General features: G+C 46.0%; 3 protein-coding genes across 3 annotated transcripts; all 3 read right to left on the reverse strand.

Moving 5' to 3' along the window:
- Positions 1 to 148: 148 nt before the first annotated feature.
- On the reverse strand, positions 149 to 1,075 carry LOC133282141 (olfactory receptor 5G25-like). The gene has a single exon (XM_061478217.1). The coding sequence runs from the start codon at positions 1,073 to 1,075 to the stop codon at positions 149 to 151; it is 927 nt and encodes a 308-aa protein (XP_061334201.1).
- A 10,836-nt stretch (positions 1,076 to 11,911) lies between these two features.
- Positions 11,912 to 12,889, reverse strand: LOC133282328 (olfactory receptor 5AP2-like). Its single transcript, XM_061478358.1, has one exon. The coding sequence runs from the start codon at positions 12,887 to 12,889 to the stop codon at positions 11,912 to 11,914; it is 978 nt and encodes a 325-aa protein (XP_061334342.1).
- Positions 12,890 to 16,949: 4,060 nt separating this feature from the next.
- Positions 16,950 to 17,927, reverse strand: LOC133282329 (olfactory receptor 8U3-like). Its single transcript, XM_061478359.1, has one exon. The coding sequence runs from the start codon at positions 17,925 to 17,927 to the stop codon at positions 16,950 to 16,952; it is 978 nt and encodes a 325-aa protein (XP_061334343.1).
- Positions 17,928 to 18,134: the final 207 nt, after the last annotated feature.

Here is an 18,134-nt window from a genome sequence, read left to right on the forward strand (position 1 = left end):
AATTATTTGTATTTTCAATCATATCAACCAGTGCATCACATAAGGCTGGGTGCAGAAGACCCCCAACATGTTGTCCATACTTAACCAATACCCGAACATCTACCCCATATCTCCATTCTGTCTGGCCCTAAGCTTGCACCATTCAAGATCATCTTATTTTTGTGAGCTTCCTCAAAGCCTCCTTCACCTCCTTATTCCTCAGGCTGTAGATCAAGGGGTTCAGCATGGGAGTCACCACGGTGCAGAGCAGCACAGCCCATTTATCTGCTGCTCTTGAGCTGTCTGAGCTGGGGAATAAATACATAAAAAAGCATGCCCCATAGAAGATGCTGACAGTGGTGAGGTGGGAGGTGCAGGTGGAGAAGGCTTTGCGCTTGCCCTCCGCTGAATTGATGCTCAAGATGGTGGGGATGATGGCCACGTAGGAGAGCAGGATAATCAGGCTGCTGGACACACCAAAGAGAGATGCTGCAGTGGTCAGGATGATGTGGCTGAGGGTGGTGTCAGAGGTGGAGAGCGAGATGAGAGGGGAAATGTCACAAAAGAAGAGGTTGATGGCGCTGGAGCTGCAGAAGGACAGGGTGGACATGCTGATGGTCTGTCCCACACCATTGGTCAGCCCCACAAGGTAGGAGCCAGTCACCAGCTGGAAACAGCACTTTGGGGACATGACAAGGGGGTACAGCAGGGAATGGCAAATGGCCACGTAACGGTCATAGGCCATCGAAACCAGCAGGAAGCATTCAGTTATCCCCAAAAAATCGAAGAGGAAGACCTGAGCCACACACCCAGCATAAGCAATGCTCTTCTTCTCTGACATCAAGTCAACCAACATCTTGGGGGTGATGACAGTGGAAGAACAGAGGTCTACAAAGGCCAGGTTGCCCAGGAAATAATACATGGGGGAGTGGAGGTGGGGGCTGGCCCTGATTAAGATGATGATGCCCAGGTTGCCCACAATGGTGACAAGGTAGGTGAGCAGGAAGAGCAGGAACAAGTAGACCTGAGTCACCGGGTCCTGTGTGAAGCCCGCCAGGCTGAACTCAGTTGCTTGGGTGCAATTGCTTTGTGCCATGGGCTGGATGGTGCTTTGTGTGTGAGCTCCTGGCTGGGGCTTTCTTCTCCAAGAGGCAGGGATGTCCCAGGTGGAAAAGCCTCTGTGTGGAGGAAGCTGCTCAGAGACAGTCCTGCAGGATGGAAAGGGAGAGTTCAGGCACAGACCAATGAGGAACAGGTTGGTGAAAGTCCTGTGCCAGCACAGGTAGAACAAAGGGGTGCTCAAGCACTTGAACACCATGGCACAACGTGGTGTGTGCTCCTCTGGCTCACCTTGAGATGTTGAGCAATGACCACTTTGGAAATCAGTAGGGAGGTTCCACTCACCCGAGTAGATTTACCTTAGTTAGTGCTGAGCCTGCGGCTTGAAGACCATCCAGCTCAACCTGGAACATAGAGAAGTGTGGTGCTTTCACAGTGCAGAGTTGATCCTTCATCCTGTCATGGGCATTTGCCAACCACCCACTTCTTCCCTCTCTGCTTTGGTTTCTTCCTAACTAGAATGAATTTGTGACCTATGGAAAGTGCAGGTTGGACAGGGCAACCTGCTCTAGTGGAAGGTGTCCCTGGCCATCACAGGGGCTTGGAACTGGGTGAGATTTAAGGTCTCTTCCAACATAAGACATACTATGATCCTATCCAACCTTACACAATGGTTAATATAGGTTTCCTCTCCCTCCTGACACACTTTGTCAGATCTAAAAGCTTTTCATGGTTCTTTAACGTGTTCCTTGAGTCTCCAATACAAATGGGCAATCCCCAGAGCTCAGCAACCCCTTATTGAACACGTTTTGGAGGAAAAAACTCACCTTTTGGAGCTGCCTCATCTCAGCAATGGGGAGCACCCTGATTGTGCTGTACAGGAAAGCTTCTGGTGCTCATCCAGGAATCCTTTTGTGCTCAGAGGTGAGGAAGCCTCCTGAGGGTGCTCTCCACCAGGGTGATCTCCAAATCTGCCTTCTCAGCAGCAGCATGGGGAGCACACAGCACAAGCAGCTCCCTGGGAAGCCCAGAGCATCATCAAGAAGCCCAGGACCCTGCAGTAGGGCAGGAGATGATGACTGGCTGTTGGCAAGAGAGAACCACAGGAGAATGATGGGCTGAAAGATGCTGCCCCTCACTTACATCTCAGCTCTGTCTCTGCTGCCCTCCTCTTGCTCTCTGAGATGCATGTGAAGATGAATGTGCCTGGAGCTGTGCAGGGTGCCTGGGAATGAGCCAGCATCAGCAAACCCCTTTCCTATTTCAAGTGATGTGGGGATGTGGGACTGTGAATCTCTTTGTGCCCCAGGAGGTGACAAAGCCCAAAGCAGGTCATTATCTCTTCTCTGTGTTGATTAGTTTGGAGAAGAAATGTACCCAGAGGAGATGACCTCAGCTTGAGCAAGCAACAGGGCTTTGGGCTCCCTTAGAGCAAACCACAGAACAACCCAACCTTTCACATCCACTTTTGGAGCATTTTTGAAGCAGTTACAGCTTCACAAGGGCCATGGTTGAAATTATCATGGCAGGGAGATGAGGGGAACCTCACCAACGGGAGCTGGTACCAGGGTCCCTCACCAATGCCAGGCACCATGTGCAGTGAACCAGCTTTCCACCCATCTTCAATTCCTTGTACTCAAACCATAGCTCACAAGTTTGGCTGCAAAGGAGCCAACAGAAGATCGTGGTGACCTTGCTAACGGTGAGGTAAATGCTGTCCTCTACCTCTTGTCCAAGCAAACATCAATGCTCACATCACCCAAGGCACTCAGGTTGCTCAGGCGTGACTTGGCCTTGGTACCTCTGTGCAGGCTGCTCATGGTCACCCTCCTGTCTTTCCTCTGCCTGGACAGGGCTTCCTGGGGAATTTGGATCTTCACCTCAGTGGGGACGGAGGCAGCCCCAGTCCTTGTGCTCTTCTTGATGATGACATTCACCTTCTTCCACGCAGAGACAAAGGAGGGAGGTGCCTGAGGGAGCGGTGCCCAAAAGTGGAAGGAAGGAGATGGGGAGGAACAGATGAGGAATGTGGTAAAGGATTGAAATGGGCAGCACCAGGGGAAAAAGGCCCTTCTGAAGGGTGCTTTAGGGTTGCCCCTGTCGCTGGTGGCTCTGATGGATGCTCCCAAGCCCATCACAGAATCCCAGCCTAGTTTGTGTTGGAAAGGAACTTAAAGCTCCTCCAGCTCCAACCCCTGCCACAGGCAGGGACACCTTCCACTAAAGCAGCTTGCTCCAAGCCCCTGTATCCAACCTGGCCTTGAACACTGCCAGGGACGGGGCAGCCACAGCTTCCCTGGGCACCATGTGCCAGCAATTCAGCACCCTTACAGGGAAGAGCTTCTGCCCAAGAGCTCATCTCAGTCTCCCCTCAGGCAGGTTAAAGCCATTCCCCTTGGCCTCTCCCTACAGTCCCTTGTTCAAAGCCCCTCTCCAGATTTCTTGTAGCCCCTCTTAAGTTATTGAAAGGCCACAATAAGGTCTCTCTGGTACCTTCTACAACAATATTCAATGACTTTATGTCCAGCTGCTCTCTCCTTCACCATCACCAAGTGTTTAAATAGGAACATGAGCTCTTAGTGTCTTAAAAACACAAGTCTGTGGCTACAACCCTATCGCTCTGCTCATTGTGGCTTCACATTGGAGCTGCTGCTATCAAACCCAAAAGCTTTTTGCTCCTTGTTGTGTGTGTTTAAGGAAGCCAGTGGTTTGCTGTGTCTAAGGGCTGTCACTGCCTTCAATGGGGTTATCATCTGACCAGGAGAGCAGAGCAAACACCACATGATTTCCTAGGAAGCAGAAGCAGCAGCCAGCATTGCAATGCATCTTCCTGCTGGGTCATGATGAGCAGGCAATGAGGAGGCTGGCTTCTGGCATGCTTCTGTGTGTGATAAGATGTGGGTATTTGATGTAGGATGGGTGATGTTTTGCCCTTTGTTTAGACAAGCTGTGGTATTGAGAATGGCTGGTTTCAGTGGTATTAGATGCAAGGTGTGTGTTTGAGATGTCTACTCTTTATGTATCTGCAACTTACTTATGTAAGTACTACACAAGGGGAAGGAGGAGAATGAGGATGAGTGTTGTGGTTTAAACCCAGTCAGGCAACTCGTTCACTCACTTCCCCCCACTTCTTTCCCTCCCCCTGCTCCCGGAGGGACGGAAAGGAGAGTCAAAAAGAATGCAACTCCCACGGGTTGAGATAAGAACAGTTTAGTAACTGAGGTGTAACACAGATCACTACTGCTACCACCAATGATAATGATAAAGGAAATAACAAGGGAAGAGAATACAACACCTCACCACCAGCCAACTGATAACTCACCCCCCAGGCCCGACCAAGCTCTGACCTATACCTCCTCCAACCCTGCAGTCTCCCAGCCCTTCCGGCTAACTCCGGTTACATCCTGGGCATGACGTGCTGTGGTATGGAATACCTCTTTGGTCAGTTTGGGTCAGGTGTCCTGTCTCTGCTTCCTCCTGGCTTCCCCTCCTCCCTGGCAGAGCATGAGGCTCACAAAGTCCTTGGCCAAACCAAAACATTACTATCAGCTCTGTTCCCAGGCCGAAAGTCAAAACACTGCACTGCACCAGCTACCAGGAAGGGGAAAAATGGCAGCTACTGATGAACCCAGGACAATGAGGAAATGGCCATTGAGTGTGTGAGCCCTTAGCAATGGGAAACAGCAACTGTCTTCATCCTCCTGCCTGAGGTGGGTGTAGACAAGTTCAGCTGGATCTTCTGAACCCATTTAAAGGTGTTAAAGCCCTGTCTGCTGTCAGCTGCTTTTTTCTACAAGGAACAAGTCCCAGTCTTGGTGTCATTTCCTCCTTTTGCAAGCAGTAAAAAGCCACCCTGAGGTTATTTAAATTTGGAGGCATATAATGCAAAATGTTGTTTCAAAGGCCAGTTTTGGGTCCAAAATGGGCAGGTGGAATCAGACAGACTTCAAAAAGAGAATATGCTGAGTCCTGCCTATGAGGAGGACTTGCTGTAAGCACTAAGACAGGCTGGGCGGCACCTTATCAGAGAGGGAGAAGGCTCTTGTGGTGTCCACTGTGTTGAAATGAGCCATCCATGTGTCCTTGCAGCAAAGGCACCCACCAGCAACATGAGAAGAGCATTGGCGGTGAGTCGAGGGACTTTGTGCAATGAACATCTGAGCACAGGCTGGGGAATGGGGAAATAAAAGCTGCTTTGGGAAGGGTGGAGGGAGAAGATGAATTGTGCTGAAGAAATGGTCATCTTGCTTGAAAAGGGGCTGATGGAAAGAGGGGAGTGGGAGGGGAAGGAGGAGGAATGCTCATTTCTCAACAGGCAATATGTTTATTTGAAGGTTATCTCCTCATCTTTTTAAGGCCTGCATATTTCAGGTTAACATGAACAGCAGTCATCTCGTGTACATCTATATATACACACATGTTCCTTAAATATAAGTAAGAACAGAGGAAGAAATATATGCAAGAATAATTCAGATGAGAAGGGGTCGTTTTTCCCTTGAAGCTACAAGTACATGGAATTGCATTCAGGGATTCTGGTCTCACTTTAATCGACTCAAACATCACTACAGAGTCAGAAAATCACTCCAATTTGATTTCTTACCTATTTAATGCAACACTAATTCTTGTGGCAGATTAAGGCATGATATTATTGTATTTACTTGTCCTTAAATAAGAACAACTCCCACAGACAGCAAAGAAATCATCCCAAACAAGCCTCCCTCTTAAAAAGAATTTGGATGCTCATGGGAAGATGCTTATCTTTTGCAGGACCAATTCTTCCCGTAACAGAGCAGCCACAGCTTTAGGATTTAAGCTTTAAGATTATTTGTTTCCATATAGGAACTGTTGCCTATTATTTTATCAAGGTATTATTTTCAGTATATTATTTAGGACCTTCAACCATCATGGTTTTCTCTCCCAGGAATTGGGTGCAGTCCTAAAGGAAACCCCAAATCCTGCATTAACCTTATGCACTGTGTGTTCCTGTGAGCTGGGAGAAGTGATTGAACCTCTTCCCATGATTCGTTGTCTCCTGCTGCCAAGAGAGTGGCTGGAGGAAACCACTTGAGTGTGACCACGTTTGTCCTCTTGGGCTTCCCCAACATGTAGAAGCTGCTCTTTGGGACTGTTTTACTCATCTCCATCAACATGGTGGTGGGGAACATTATCAAGACCAGCTCTCAGCTTCATGTGCCCATCTACTTCTTTCCTCATAGGAAATGTACTTATTTCCTCCGTAGGATGTAGCTGGCCATTTTGCTCTTCTGGATGGGCCTGCACCGTGGAAAGCTGCCACCATGCTGACCTAGGAGCACAGCGGAACTTCATCCCCTGTGATAAGCAGTCACGCAACTTGGTGCAGGAACAGCCTTTCAAGGCAATGCCTGAGCAGTGTTGGCATTTCCTTCAATGTCACTTGGTGCTGACGACACAGATGCTCCATGCTTCTGGCCATATGTTGTATGCAGATGTGCCCAACATGTTTCATGGCTTAAAGACTCTCAGTGTTGTCCAGAACTACCCTATCACTTCTTCATTTCCTTATGTCTGTCCATCCAGGCCAAGCTTATTTTCCATCCCAGCTGCAGCTTACTCATGATTTCTCATGCCAGGGTTTGATGGTTGAGTCACATTGGTCAAAGGAGCAATAGTATCTAATTGTAGGTTTCCACATCTGAATTAGTCACAGGAGGTTCCCCTTATGGAGACAAGGATACATCTGGGGGCTTTGATTCAACTTGGATCTATTTTAAACATCCATATTGGAGGTTTCTTCTGGAAAAAGTGGATGGTTCTGTTGCCTTTGCAGTGAAGGGTGATGGGCAGACACAGCTACAATGTGGGTTGTGTTCAGAGCAAACACAGGCCATAGCCTGAAGGGTCAGTTTAAGTCTAATGGGAAACATCAGCTCACCGTGCTGATGTGTTGGGGTCCTTCAGAAACCCCACTCAAAAGTGAGGAGGTGAAAGCAGCTTTTCATACAACCATGGAATGGTTTGGGTTGGAAGGGAGCTTAAAACTCACCCAGTTCCAGCCCCCTGCCACAGGCAGAAACAACTTCCAGTAGAGCATGTTGCTGCAATCACCATCCAACCTGTCCTCAATCATTTCTCTTGGTCAATAATGTCTAATGCAGTAGAGCCTCAAAGCTCAGCATGCATAAATCACTTCCTGGACAGAATAGGAAAGCAAAATGGACGTCGGCAGTGTCTTGCCTGTGTGTTTGGTTTTATAAAGGTTGCTAATAGCAGATAGTAACTTCCTGATGAGGGGTTTCTATTCTGCATGGATGGATAGGAAATTATTGCCTAGAAGATACTAGTGTTGGTTTGCTCTTTTTAGAGCCATAAGAAAGGAACTTTTCCCCATAAACCTGTGCCTAAAGGGGTTTCAGGAAACATGGAGGGGGGCTTAGGACAGGTGCCTGCAGGGACAGGCCAAGGGGAATGGCTTTAACCTGCCCGAGGGGAGACTGAGGTGAGCTCTTAGGCAGAAGCTCTTCCCTGGGAGGGTGCTGAGGCGCTGGCACAGGGTGCCCAGAGAAGCTGTGGCTGCCCCATCCCTGGCAGTGTTCAAGGCCAGGTTGGACACCGGGGCTTGGAGCAAGCTGCTCTAGTGGAAGGTGTTGGGGTTGGAGCTGGAGGAGCTTTAAGGTCCCTTTCAACACAAAGCAGGCTGGGATTCTATGATCGAGGCCCATGAAATTGTCCTTAATACACAAATATGCCAACAAACTGACCCTCCAACTCACTGGGTTTGGGCATGAGCCATCTCTGTCAAGCAAGGCAGCTGTAGAAGTGAACTTTGTTGTTAGCAAAGAAGAAAGTTTCTTTCTTGTTATCCCCAGCTAATTAATCTCTGATGGCTTCTTATGAAGAATGAGGGAAGTCACATCCAAGTTTTCTGAGAAGCTTTCATGGTGCTGAGGAAACTTCCTTGGTAAACCCCAGGAGGTCTTGTTAAAGCTGATGACTCCTGGAAGGGTGCTTGGTCCCCAGGGACCACTTCTTGCTTTTGCAAAGTGAGCAGCATCACTTGTGATGGAAATAGCTGTGAGTGCTTGTATTGTGAAAGCCTGGATCTCGGGCCTGCTGGAGGGCTTTCTGTGCCCATGCAAGCTTGGTCCTACTCTCTCTTTAAAGACACATCCCTGTCTTCATGACATGTGCAGATCATGTGGTTCTTGCTAATGGGGTGCTTTGTCCCTTCCTACTTTTGACCCCTAATAAAGGGAGCTGGGGAAGCTCATTGCATTTCTCTTCACTTTTCAGCCTCCTCAAGGACACTTCATACATTGAATTTCTTGTTATTAGTTGTCTTGGGATGGATTTATTTGTGTCTCTCTTTAGTTCTTTACCTGCTAAAAATGTTCTTAAACTGTTAAACTGAGGCAAGTTGTAGTCCACTACCTCCATCCTCCATGTCTGCTTGGCTTTCATAAATGTGATTTTCCTACCATTATGAATTTGGGATTGGAGAATAAGCATGGGTCACCCGACTCAACATCTAAAATTCATTGTCTAGTTATGAGATAGTCAGGTCCCTTCTAGGGTGGTTTGGAATAAAAGGATGTTTTATCACATCCTAGGAGAGCTGGTGAGAATGCATGTGGTCCAGAGCAGGTCTGAACATCAGAAGGACTTGTATATGCATGTCAGAATAGCTTTCTCTGGATTAAACTAATTCCAGTCAGGATGTGAAGGCCTCCTGGAGGTCAAACTGCATCAGCTGCCCCCTCAAACCTATTTTCAGTTTGTTTTAATCCAAAAGACAGGACAAGAGGAAACGGCCTCAAGATGCACGAGGGCAGGTTTAGTTGGAGCTGAGGAACAATTCCTGCCCCAAAGGGTGCTCAGGCATTGGAACAGGCTGCCCAGGGCAGGGCTGCAGTCGTCATCCCTGCAAGTGTTTACACACTGTGTAGATGTGTCCCTCGGTGCCATGGCTTAGTGGTGGCCTTGGCAGGGCTGGGAATGGTTGGACTGGATGATCTTGAAGGGCTTTTCCAACCTGGTTGATTCAATGAGTCTAAAAGGAGCCCAGTTCATGCAGCCTGACCCCAGCCTGTGATGGGGATGGAAACAGTGAGGGGAGAGAGGTCTGTGTGTGTCTGTGTGTGTGTTAAAACTTGAACTCTTGAAACTGCTCTTTTTATCTGAACAAATACTAGAGATACAGAAACACACCTTCACTGAGCACGGATGGAGACACAAAACTGTGATTTAGTGACTCAACTTTTATTCATCTAAATTTGAAGAATGTGAAACTACTTCAGAACTCCTAATCCCTCCTCCCAACAGTCTCGAAAGAGTTAATTTAGTTGTCTTTTCAGTTGTACTAAAACTTTATAAAGGGGGAAAAAATATAAGATAATTGAAGGACTAAGAAACCACTTTTTTTGCATGTTTTCCTATAACTGGTGGTGGAAACTGTCACTTAAGTTGCAGGGAAGGAGTCAGATGCAATGAAATGCCACAGGTCAGGTTTGGTCTCCCTTATATAGAAATGTGGTGTCATTTGCTCTGTCCTGAAGTGCCCAGGACCTTGGCAAGCACTTGACATGTACATCCTGCAACCTTCAGAAGGGTTGGGTCATTCTGGAGCAACATCTGAAAGCTCAGAGTGAGCCCCAGGGGCATCTCCAGGGTGTTAATAGTCAATGTTCAGGCAACTGAACTCTGTCCCAGATGCCTTTATGCTTCCTGACATGGTTCATCCAATCTGATCCACCTACCCATGCTCATGTGAATGTTTCACTGGGATAATGGTCTAGGACTACGGAATTATGTCTGTGTGGTGCAGACATCATCGTGAAGAAATAACTGGGACAGCTCAGGAACAGACACACGTTACTTCATGACTTCTGGTTGCCCAAAAGAGTGGTAAATGCTCCATCCCTGGCAGTGTTCAAGGGCAGGTTGGACACAGGGGCTTGGAGCAAGCTGCTCTAGCGAAAGGTGACCCTGCCTGTGGCAGGCGGTTGGGACTGGATGATCTGAAGGGACTATATGGTATCTAAAGATGAGAATTGCTAACTAATTGTTAGGTTAACAAGGCTGTCATATGAATATCATCTTTAATGTTCATGTCAATAGAGGCCCGGTTTTGAATCATCTCCTCAAAAACCAATATCCTTCTCCAAAACATTTAGGCTGATCTAACAGCACCTGAAGCACAGGGCAAAGAGACCCATGTCCAGCTCTTCCTACCAGAAAGGTGCTTGCTATTTGAGGTATCAGAACCACTTATGCAGAGGACCCCTCTCAGTATGAAATGTATTTCCAAAACCTCAAGCCTATTTCTTGTGTTGCTGGAATTCACCATGCTGCCTCCCCGGCATCTTAAACTGAGGTTTCTATTGCCAGCTCACTGAGCAGTTTCCTCCACACAAGACTATGGCAATCTAGAGCTCTATTAGTGAAGTATCATCCAGTCTGGGTAAATGTTTGAGCATTTCAGTTGTCTCTGAAATGGAAACTTTCTTAAACACAAGAGGAAATAAGGACACCAGAGTGGGCTAATTCGTCAAGCAGCAATGAGCCCTACACATGAGACTGCACATCTAGACTCCTGTTTCTACAGAAGCTCAGACCAGATGATCTTTTGAGGCCCAGCCTGGGCTTTCTGTGGCTCTATGATTCTATATGTATAGTGTAAGCCAAAATATCCAACAAAATGGAAGAAAACAAGATATGGTGAAGATTTTGAAGGAAGCCCTCTGATATCCAAGGTGCCAAGCCCTTTAGCATTTAATGATACAAATTCTGGCTCCTTCATTGACTGCAGGTCAAAGCCACGTTGCCCCCACACCTATGACAGTGTATGCTTTCATACTGTTGTTTTTCTGAGCACATAAAAATTCTGTTCACCATCCATATACTTTCCCAATATAAATTAATTGCCACTCACAGCAGGTAAGGGAAAGATACTTTCCCCCATCAGTGTGTTTTGGCTTTATTGAGACCCAGACAGCTCTCACCATCAATTCTTTGTTCTTTCATTTATGGAAGCTTCCTACAAAGTTAATTCTAATGTGAAATAGACAATTTGGTTTTCGCGGTGTGCTTGAGCATGAGTAGGGCGTGGACATGGGATATGGGTGCTTATCTCCAAGTGGAATTCCATTTCTCTCACCATTTAGGTAAAAGGTTATTTCAGATGAATGTAAAACACCACTTAAAATGAATGGGAGGAGATCTTGATGTGCCCAAAATGTCCCTAACACTGGGTGGTCTCAGCACAGTTCATCATCCTCCATTATGAATTATATTGTCTATAAGTTTTTCCTTTAAATGAAATCTCCTATGAAGCTGCAGCCTGGGGAGGGATTCCCTTTAACATTCAAAGACGCAGCTTGAGATCTTTATTCCCACCAGCTTCTGTTCCTTGAAAGGCACAAACAAATGCAATGAATCTTTTGAAACCTTTTCTGTGACTCTTTTTCAACAAGCAAATGTAAAACTACACTTCCTCTTCCCTCCCACCCCAGCAGCTTTAATAAAGAGCTCACAGGTAAGAGGGAGGAATTTTATTGGAGCTGAGGGACAAGGTCAAGAATCTTGCAAGAAAAATAGATATTTATCAGTGACAAAAGCTATAACTGAATAAAGCTGATTGGTGTTTCCTGTGAGGAAAAGAGGCCTGGGATAATTGAGGGTAATTTCTTCCTACAGGCTGCTAACTATGAAGTGAAATGAAGTATGAGGTTCCTCTCCTTTTGGTTTCCTTCCAAGGAAAGAAATTGGGATTTGGGGGATCTATATCTCATTAAAAACTGTAATTGAGTTTTGTGCAGGAAGCATGGAAGGATCTAAATGAAATCATGGGGATTATTGGGAAAAATTCCATTGTTTTAGTGCCCCATAGGCTTTCTCACTTGAGATGAACTGTTCGTGTCCTGGATGACAGAAAGCTCCAGTGTTGCCAGCAGCTGAAAATCCTCCTCCCGCATTTCACCAGAGACCCCATCACCTCCCTGTTCCTCAGGCTGTAGATGAAGGGGTTGAGCATGGGGATGAGCACAGCATAGAAGATGGAGGCCACCTTATCCAGACTCCTGTGGCTAGAAGGAGGTTGTAGGTACATGAAGAATCCTGTCCCAAAGTACATGGAAACAGCCATCAAATGGGAGGCACAGGTGTGGAAGGCTCTGGCCCTGCTCTGTGCTGAGCACATCCTCAGCACGGTGTGGATGATAGAGATGTAGGAGAGAAAAATAACCACGATTGCACCCACCGCATTGATGGTGACGAAGGCAAAGATGAGCATCTCACTGCTGTGAGTGTCAGAGCACACAAGCTTTAGCACAGGGAAAAGCTCGCAGAAGAAGTGGTCAATGCTGTTGGGACCACAGAAGGAACCTCCAAACGTGCACCAAGTGTAGGTGATGGCAGTGAGGAAGGCAAATAGGTAAGATGATGCTACCAGCTGCCAGCAGACAGGGCTGGAGATGATGGTCACATAAAGCAGAGGGTGGCAGATAGCAATGTGCCGGTCGTAAGCCATCATGGCCAGGAGGTGACACTCACTAACAGCAAAGAAAGCAAAGGTGAGGAACTGCATCATGCAGCCAGTGAAAGAAATGGTTTTGTCCTCTGATAACAGGTCTGCCAGCATCCTGGGGGAGATGACTGTGGAACAGCAGATGTCAGTGAAGGCAAAATGGGTGAGGAAGAAGTACATGGGGGTGTGGAGGCTGGGAGACACCCAAACCAAGATGATAATCCCAACATTCCCCACCTGAGTGACAATGTAAATCAATAGAAACAAGACAAAAAGAGGGGTCTGCAGACATGGGCTGTCTGTAATTCCCAACAGGATGAAGTCAATCTGGGTGTGATTTCCTCCCATGACCAAGTGTTACCTGTTGAGGCAAAAGGAAGGAAACTAATGAAAAATAGAGATTCAGATTGGGACCATACTAATTCTAATCAGTGACCATTTAAAACATTACACTTTAGTATATTCTACTACATTTTTTTTCACCCAAATTTTATATGCTTTATTGTTTTTAGTTGAGGTATTTCAAAAAGAACAAAGAGCACATTGAAGCAACAAATGCCATTTTTCAGTTTTCTATGCCGGGACACTCAAAACTATGGGGTTATTCACGGATGTGGGTTTTTCAGATTTTAGAAAAGAATCAGATATGCAATCACTTTAAGTTCAGAGGCAATTTGTGTCAGAGGACACCTCAGAGGAAGCTCATAAGAGTGAATGTAAACCTGAAGCAAGAGAAAGTCACATTCCCAGTGAAATCCCAGCTTACACATGCATGACCTCCAGACATTTTCCCCTGGCTTATAGTTACATTCTAGTCACCAAATCACATCTATCAAATCATTTGAGATCATTTGCAACAGTAACATTCACATGGATAAATACATGATTTATGACTTTCTGAGCTTCAGCACGCTGAAACATCCTAAACCCATGGGCATTAAGTTCCTTGCTTTAAAAAGGAGTTGATCTTATAACAGGCCGATTCCCAAGGCTCATTTGTTAGTGACGATATACTGCTGACAATCTGCAATATTGCATTTCTTTATAACAGAATAAGATTCATCCTCATTTAACTCTTGAATCTTGCTTTAGTAGCCTGTGTAAAATAAACACAACCTGCATCAGGCATTGCTCCCTCTTGTTATAAAAAGAACCCTCATTGGTAAGGCTGTTTTCTGACACAGCTTTCCCAAAGAGGACACTAGAACACGAAGAAGCAAGCTCACTGCCTCAGTGCAGGCGAGGCTCTGCTTTGTGTTGATGTTACCTCCTGTGACTTCCCTCTGTCATCGAGTGATGGGAGCCAAGGGTTTATCCCCAGTGCAGCAGAAAACATCTACGTGCCAGCATCAGCTCTGTTAAGCACCCGATGTGAAGAGAGGTGAACTCCTGCCAGACTCCAAGAGCCCAGCTTGGGGTGCTGGGGCTGTAAATACAGTTGCATGTGCTCTCCTGGGAGGAAGCGTCCAGGGCTGCTCATGCTTTACCAGAGGAAAACAAAAAGAAGGGAAAGCAAAGGGTGTGAAATCAGCTCTGAAAGGCATTGTGGTGCTTGGGCATTTGAATGACATGGTGTGGATGAGTTATCCCTGATCATAGCTACACAACAGCAGTGAGGAGCAGCTCATAGGATGCTTTTGATGTACTTGTGGATCATTCAAAGGTTTTGTTTTGACATTGGCAATGGAATCAAAAATGGGTTTAGAGACATTTCAGATCTTGTAGTGTCCCCAAATGGGACATAAAGCACAAGTGACTCCATCTCTGGAGCTGCTGATGTCCATCTGTAGACACTTGAGAGCCCAGTTTTCCATTCCCAGTGGAGTTATCCACATGCAGTGCCTGGATGTCGAACAGCTGAGCTGGTGCCTCTGGGCTTCCACTGTATTCAAGGGTGAGAAATGGGTATTTTCACACAGTGATGAATTGTCCCAGCTTTAACTAATAGTCTTTTATCCCCCTGAGCAGCCTCAGCTGGGGTTCCATCCCCACCCTTTGCCTATTTGTCCCCCATCTCTATCAAAGCTCAGGAAGACTGAGGTTTTTTAGATGAGTTTTGTTTTGAACTTTAGCAGGAGTTCTGCACACCTTTGCAATTCTTTGATGGTGATTCTGGCTTTCTCATTTATCTTCCTAGCATTTTTTGGACCTGTTCCTGAACAAGGGATTGACTTGACCCTTGGCTTGGTCCTGGATCTGCCTTATAATCACCTGCTTGCCTGATGCACTCTAATCTTGGCTGAACTTAACCCAAGTCTTCTTTTCTTGCCCTACTTCTCTTGTTCAGGTACCGTGGGATGGTCCCTGCACACTGTGGTGCTCTTCTTTGGCTCTGTTGATAGAGATTCAAAAGTCAAAGCCCTGTGGCAGTCCCCAGGCTCCTGCAGAGCAGAACCCATCACCCTCTGCACCCCAACAGCCCAGCCAGTGCTCACTGCTCTGGCAGTCCCTCTCCATCCAGAGCATGTCCCTACATGGGAAATTAGGAGACAGTCTTTTCAGTGAGGTGAGTAGAGTAATAAATTGAACCTTATTTTCAATTGTTATTATCTTTTCCTCAGTGCTTTCTCGTTTACCAAGTACAGCATTAGACTTTCATTCTTCAGCAGATTGGCAACACTTTGGTTTGGATGTAGCTTTGGCATGATGTTCATCTGCTGGTTTTGTGACAGAGGACACCAGAGCTTCAGTGATACCGAGGACTTTGGCTTCCCCAGCCTCTTTCTTAGGCTTCCAGGCTTGCTTTGGAACCATTTCTAAGTCTTGCTTTCTCCCTGTGACTGGTTTGTGCAACAAGACCACAGACAATCTGATTTATCTACACTCTTTTATTGACCTTACTGGGTTGTTTTTTTTTCTCCTGTGTGTAGGTCTTTTCCCATCTACACTTGACATTACCACCAGGCTCCTTGCTAGCCCTGTCAAAAATATATTCCAAAGCTGCCAGCATCTCCAGGTGATAGCTTCAAACCTACATTATGACCTCATCTTATTTTCAGGGGCTTCTTCTTTTTTCTAGTGAAGTACAGGAATTGTAATGGTATTATTTAATGAAGTAGATTATTTTAAGATGAAAGATGCATTTCTCTCATTGATGTTAGGCCCTGCTTTGTAATTTCTGTCAGCTCTCTTATCTAACTGATAAAGCAAGATAACTTATCCAAAGAGTCTATATATTTTATGTATATATAGGTTCTATATATGTAAGAAGACAGTCTTAAATGCTCAGGTCTATATGGGCCACATACCTAATAGCAAAGGTCTCTGTGCTACCAAGCTCTTTAGCAATTAATGACATCGATTCTGGCTCACTCGTTCACAAATATTGAAGCCACTTTCCCCAGACCTAAGACAACATCTCCCATCTAGATACTGTTTGACAGAGCACACACTGTTCACCACACACATACTTGATAAATATAAGTTGATTTCCACTCAAAACAGGTAAGAGAAAGAGATTTTCCCACACCGGTGTGTTTTGGCTTCTTTGAGAGGCAGGCAGCTCTCAGTTACCATTGATTCTGTGTTCAGTTTACTCTTTCATCTAGGGAAACTAGCCACATTCCTAACTTTTATAAGAAATCCACAGTTTGGTTTCCTGTTGTGCTTAAGCATGGTCTTGGCATGGACATGGGATGTGGGTGATTATCACCAGCTGGAATTCCATTTATATCATCATCTAAGTAAATGGCACTTCAGATGAATGTAAAACACCATTTAAAATGAATGGGAGGAGCCCTTGATGTGCCCAAATTGTCCTTAACACTGGGTGGTCTCAGCACAGTTCATCATCCTGTATTACAAATTATGTTATCTACATTGTCTTCCTTTAAGTGAAATTGCTCGTGAAGCTGCAAACAGGAGAGGGAGGGATTCCCCTTGACATTCAAAGGTGCAGCTTGAGACCTTGATCCTTACCTGCTTCTTCTCTTTGAAAGGCACAAACAAATGCAATGAATCTTTTTAGGCCTTTTCCCTTACTTTTTTCAGCAAGCAAATGTGAAACTACACTTCTTCTTCCCTCCCACCCCAGCAGCTTTAATAAAGAGCTCAGAGGTAAGAGTGAGGAATTTTATGGGAGCTGAGGGACAAGGGCAAGAATCTTGCAAGAAAAAGACATCTTTATCAGTGACAAAAGCTATAACTGGGTAAAGCTGATTGGTGTTTCCTGTGAGGAAAAGAGGACTGGGATAATTGAGGGTGATTTCTTCCCACAGGCTGGTGACTGAGAAGTGAATTGAAATTTGAGGCTTAGTCTCCTCTTGATTTTCTTCCAAGAACGGTGTGATTTTGGGGGTCTGTTTCTCATTCAATACTGTCATTGACTTTTGTGCAGGAACTGCAGAAAAATCTACATGAAATCATGGGGAGTATTGGAAAAAAATGTTTTAGTGTACCATAGGCTTTCTCAGTTGACGTGAACTGTGCCTGTGCTAGATGATAGAACTTTCTTATGTTGCCAATGGTTGAAGAGCCTGCTCCTGCACTTCACCAGAGCCCCCTTCACCTCCTTGTTCCTCAGGCTGTAGATGAAGGGGTTAAGCAGGGGGGTGATGATGGTATAGATGATGGAGGCCACCTTATCCAGACTCCTGTGGCTAGAAGGAGGTTGTAGGTACATGAAGAATCCTGTCCCAAAGTACATAGAAACAGCCACCAAATGGGAGGCACAGGTGTGGAAGGCTCTGGCCCTGCTCTGTGCTGAGCACATCCTCAGCACGGTGCGGATGATAGAGATGTAGGAGAGAAAAATGATCATGCTTGTGCCCACCACATTGATGGTGATGAAAGCAAAGATGACCATCTCACTGCTGTGAGTGTCAGAGCACATGAGCTTCAGCACAGGAACTTCGTCGCAGAAGAAGTGGTCGATGCTGTTGGGACCACAGAAGGAACCTCCAAACACGCACCATGTGTAGATGATGGCACTGAGGAAGGCGAATAGGTAGGATGATGCTATCAGTTGCCAGCAGATGCGGCTGGAGATGATGGTCACATAAAGCAGGGGCTGGCAGATAGCAATGTGCCTATCGTAGGCCATCATGGCCAGGAGGTGACACTCAATAGTACTAAAAAAAGCAAAGGTGAGGAACTGCATCATGCAGCCAGTGAAAGAAATGGTTTTGTCCTCTGATAACAGGTCTGCCAGCATCCTGGGGGAGATGACTGTGGAATAGCAGATGTCAGTGAAGGCAAAGTGGGTGAGGAAGAAGTACATGGGGGTGTGGAGGCTGGGAGACACCCAAACCAAGATGATAATCCCAACATTCCCCACCTGAGTGACAATGTAAATCAATAGAAACAAGACAAAAAGAGGAGTCTGCAGACATGGGCTGTCTGTAATGCCCAAGAGAATGAATTCAATCTGGGTGTGATTTCCTCCCATGACCAGGTGGTCCCTGCTGAGGCAAAAGGAAGAGAAACATCAAACTGATCAAAAATGGAGATTCAAATCTGGACCACATCTATCTCCAATCAATGACCGCTATACCTGCCACACATCAGATTATTCTAATATATTTTCTAACCAAAATTATATGCATATATTATGTTTTTCAGATGAGGTAATCAGAAAAGAACAGGTAGTTCATTG

This window comes from Pezoporus flaviventris, unplaced genomic scaffold, assembly GCF_033815535.1.
Source record: "Pezoporus flaviventris isolate CSIRO_AGI_PZ_B2104156 unplaced genomic scaffold, CSIRO_AGI_Pfla_v1 ptg000116l, whole genome shotgun sequence".
Lineage (NCBI taxonomy): Eukaryota > Metazoa > Chordata > Aves > Psittaciformes > Psittacidae > Pezoporus > Pezoporus flaviventris.

What these genes read in the sequence shown, in the direction of transcription:
- LOC133282141 (XM_061478217.1), bottom strand. Translation starts at nt 1,075, where the DNA reads ATGGCACAAAGCAATTGCACCCAAGCAACTGAGTTCAGCCTGGCGGGC.
- LOC133282328 (XM_061478358.1), bottom strand. Translation starts at nt 12,889, where the DNA reads ATGGGAGGAAATCACACCCAGATTGACTTCATCCTGTTGGGAATTACA.
- LOC133282329 (XM_061478359.1), bottom strand. Translation starts at nt 17,927, where the DNA reads ATGGGAGGAAATCACACCCAGATTGAATTCATTCTCTTGGGCATTACA.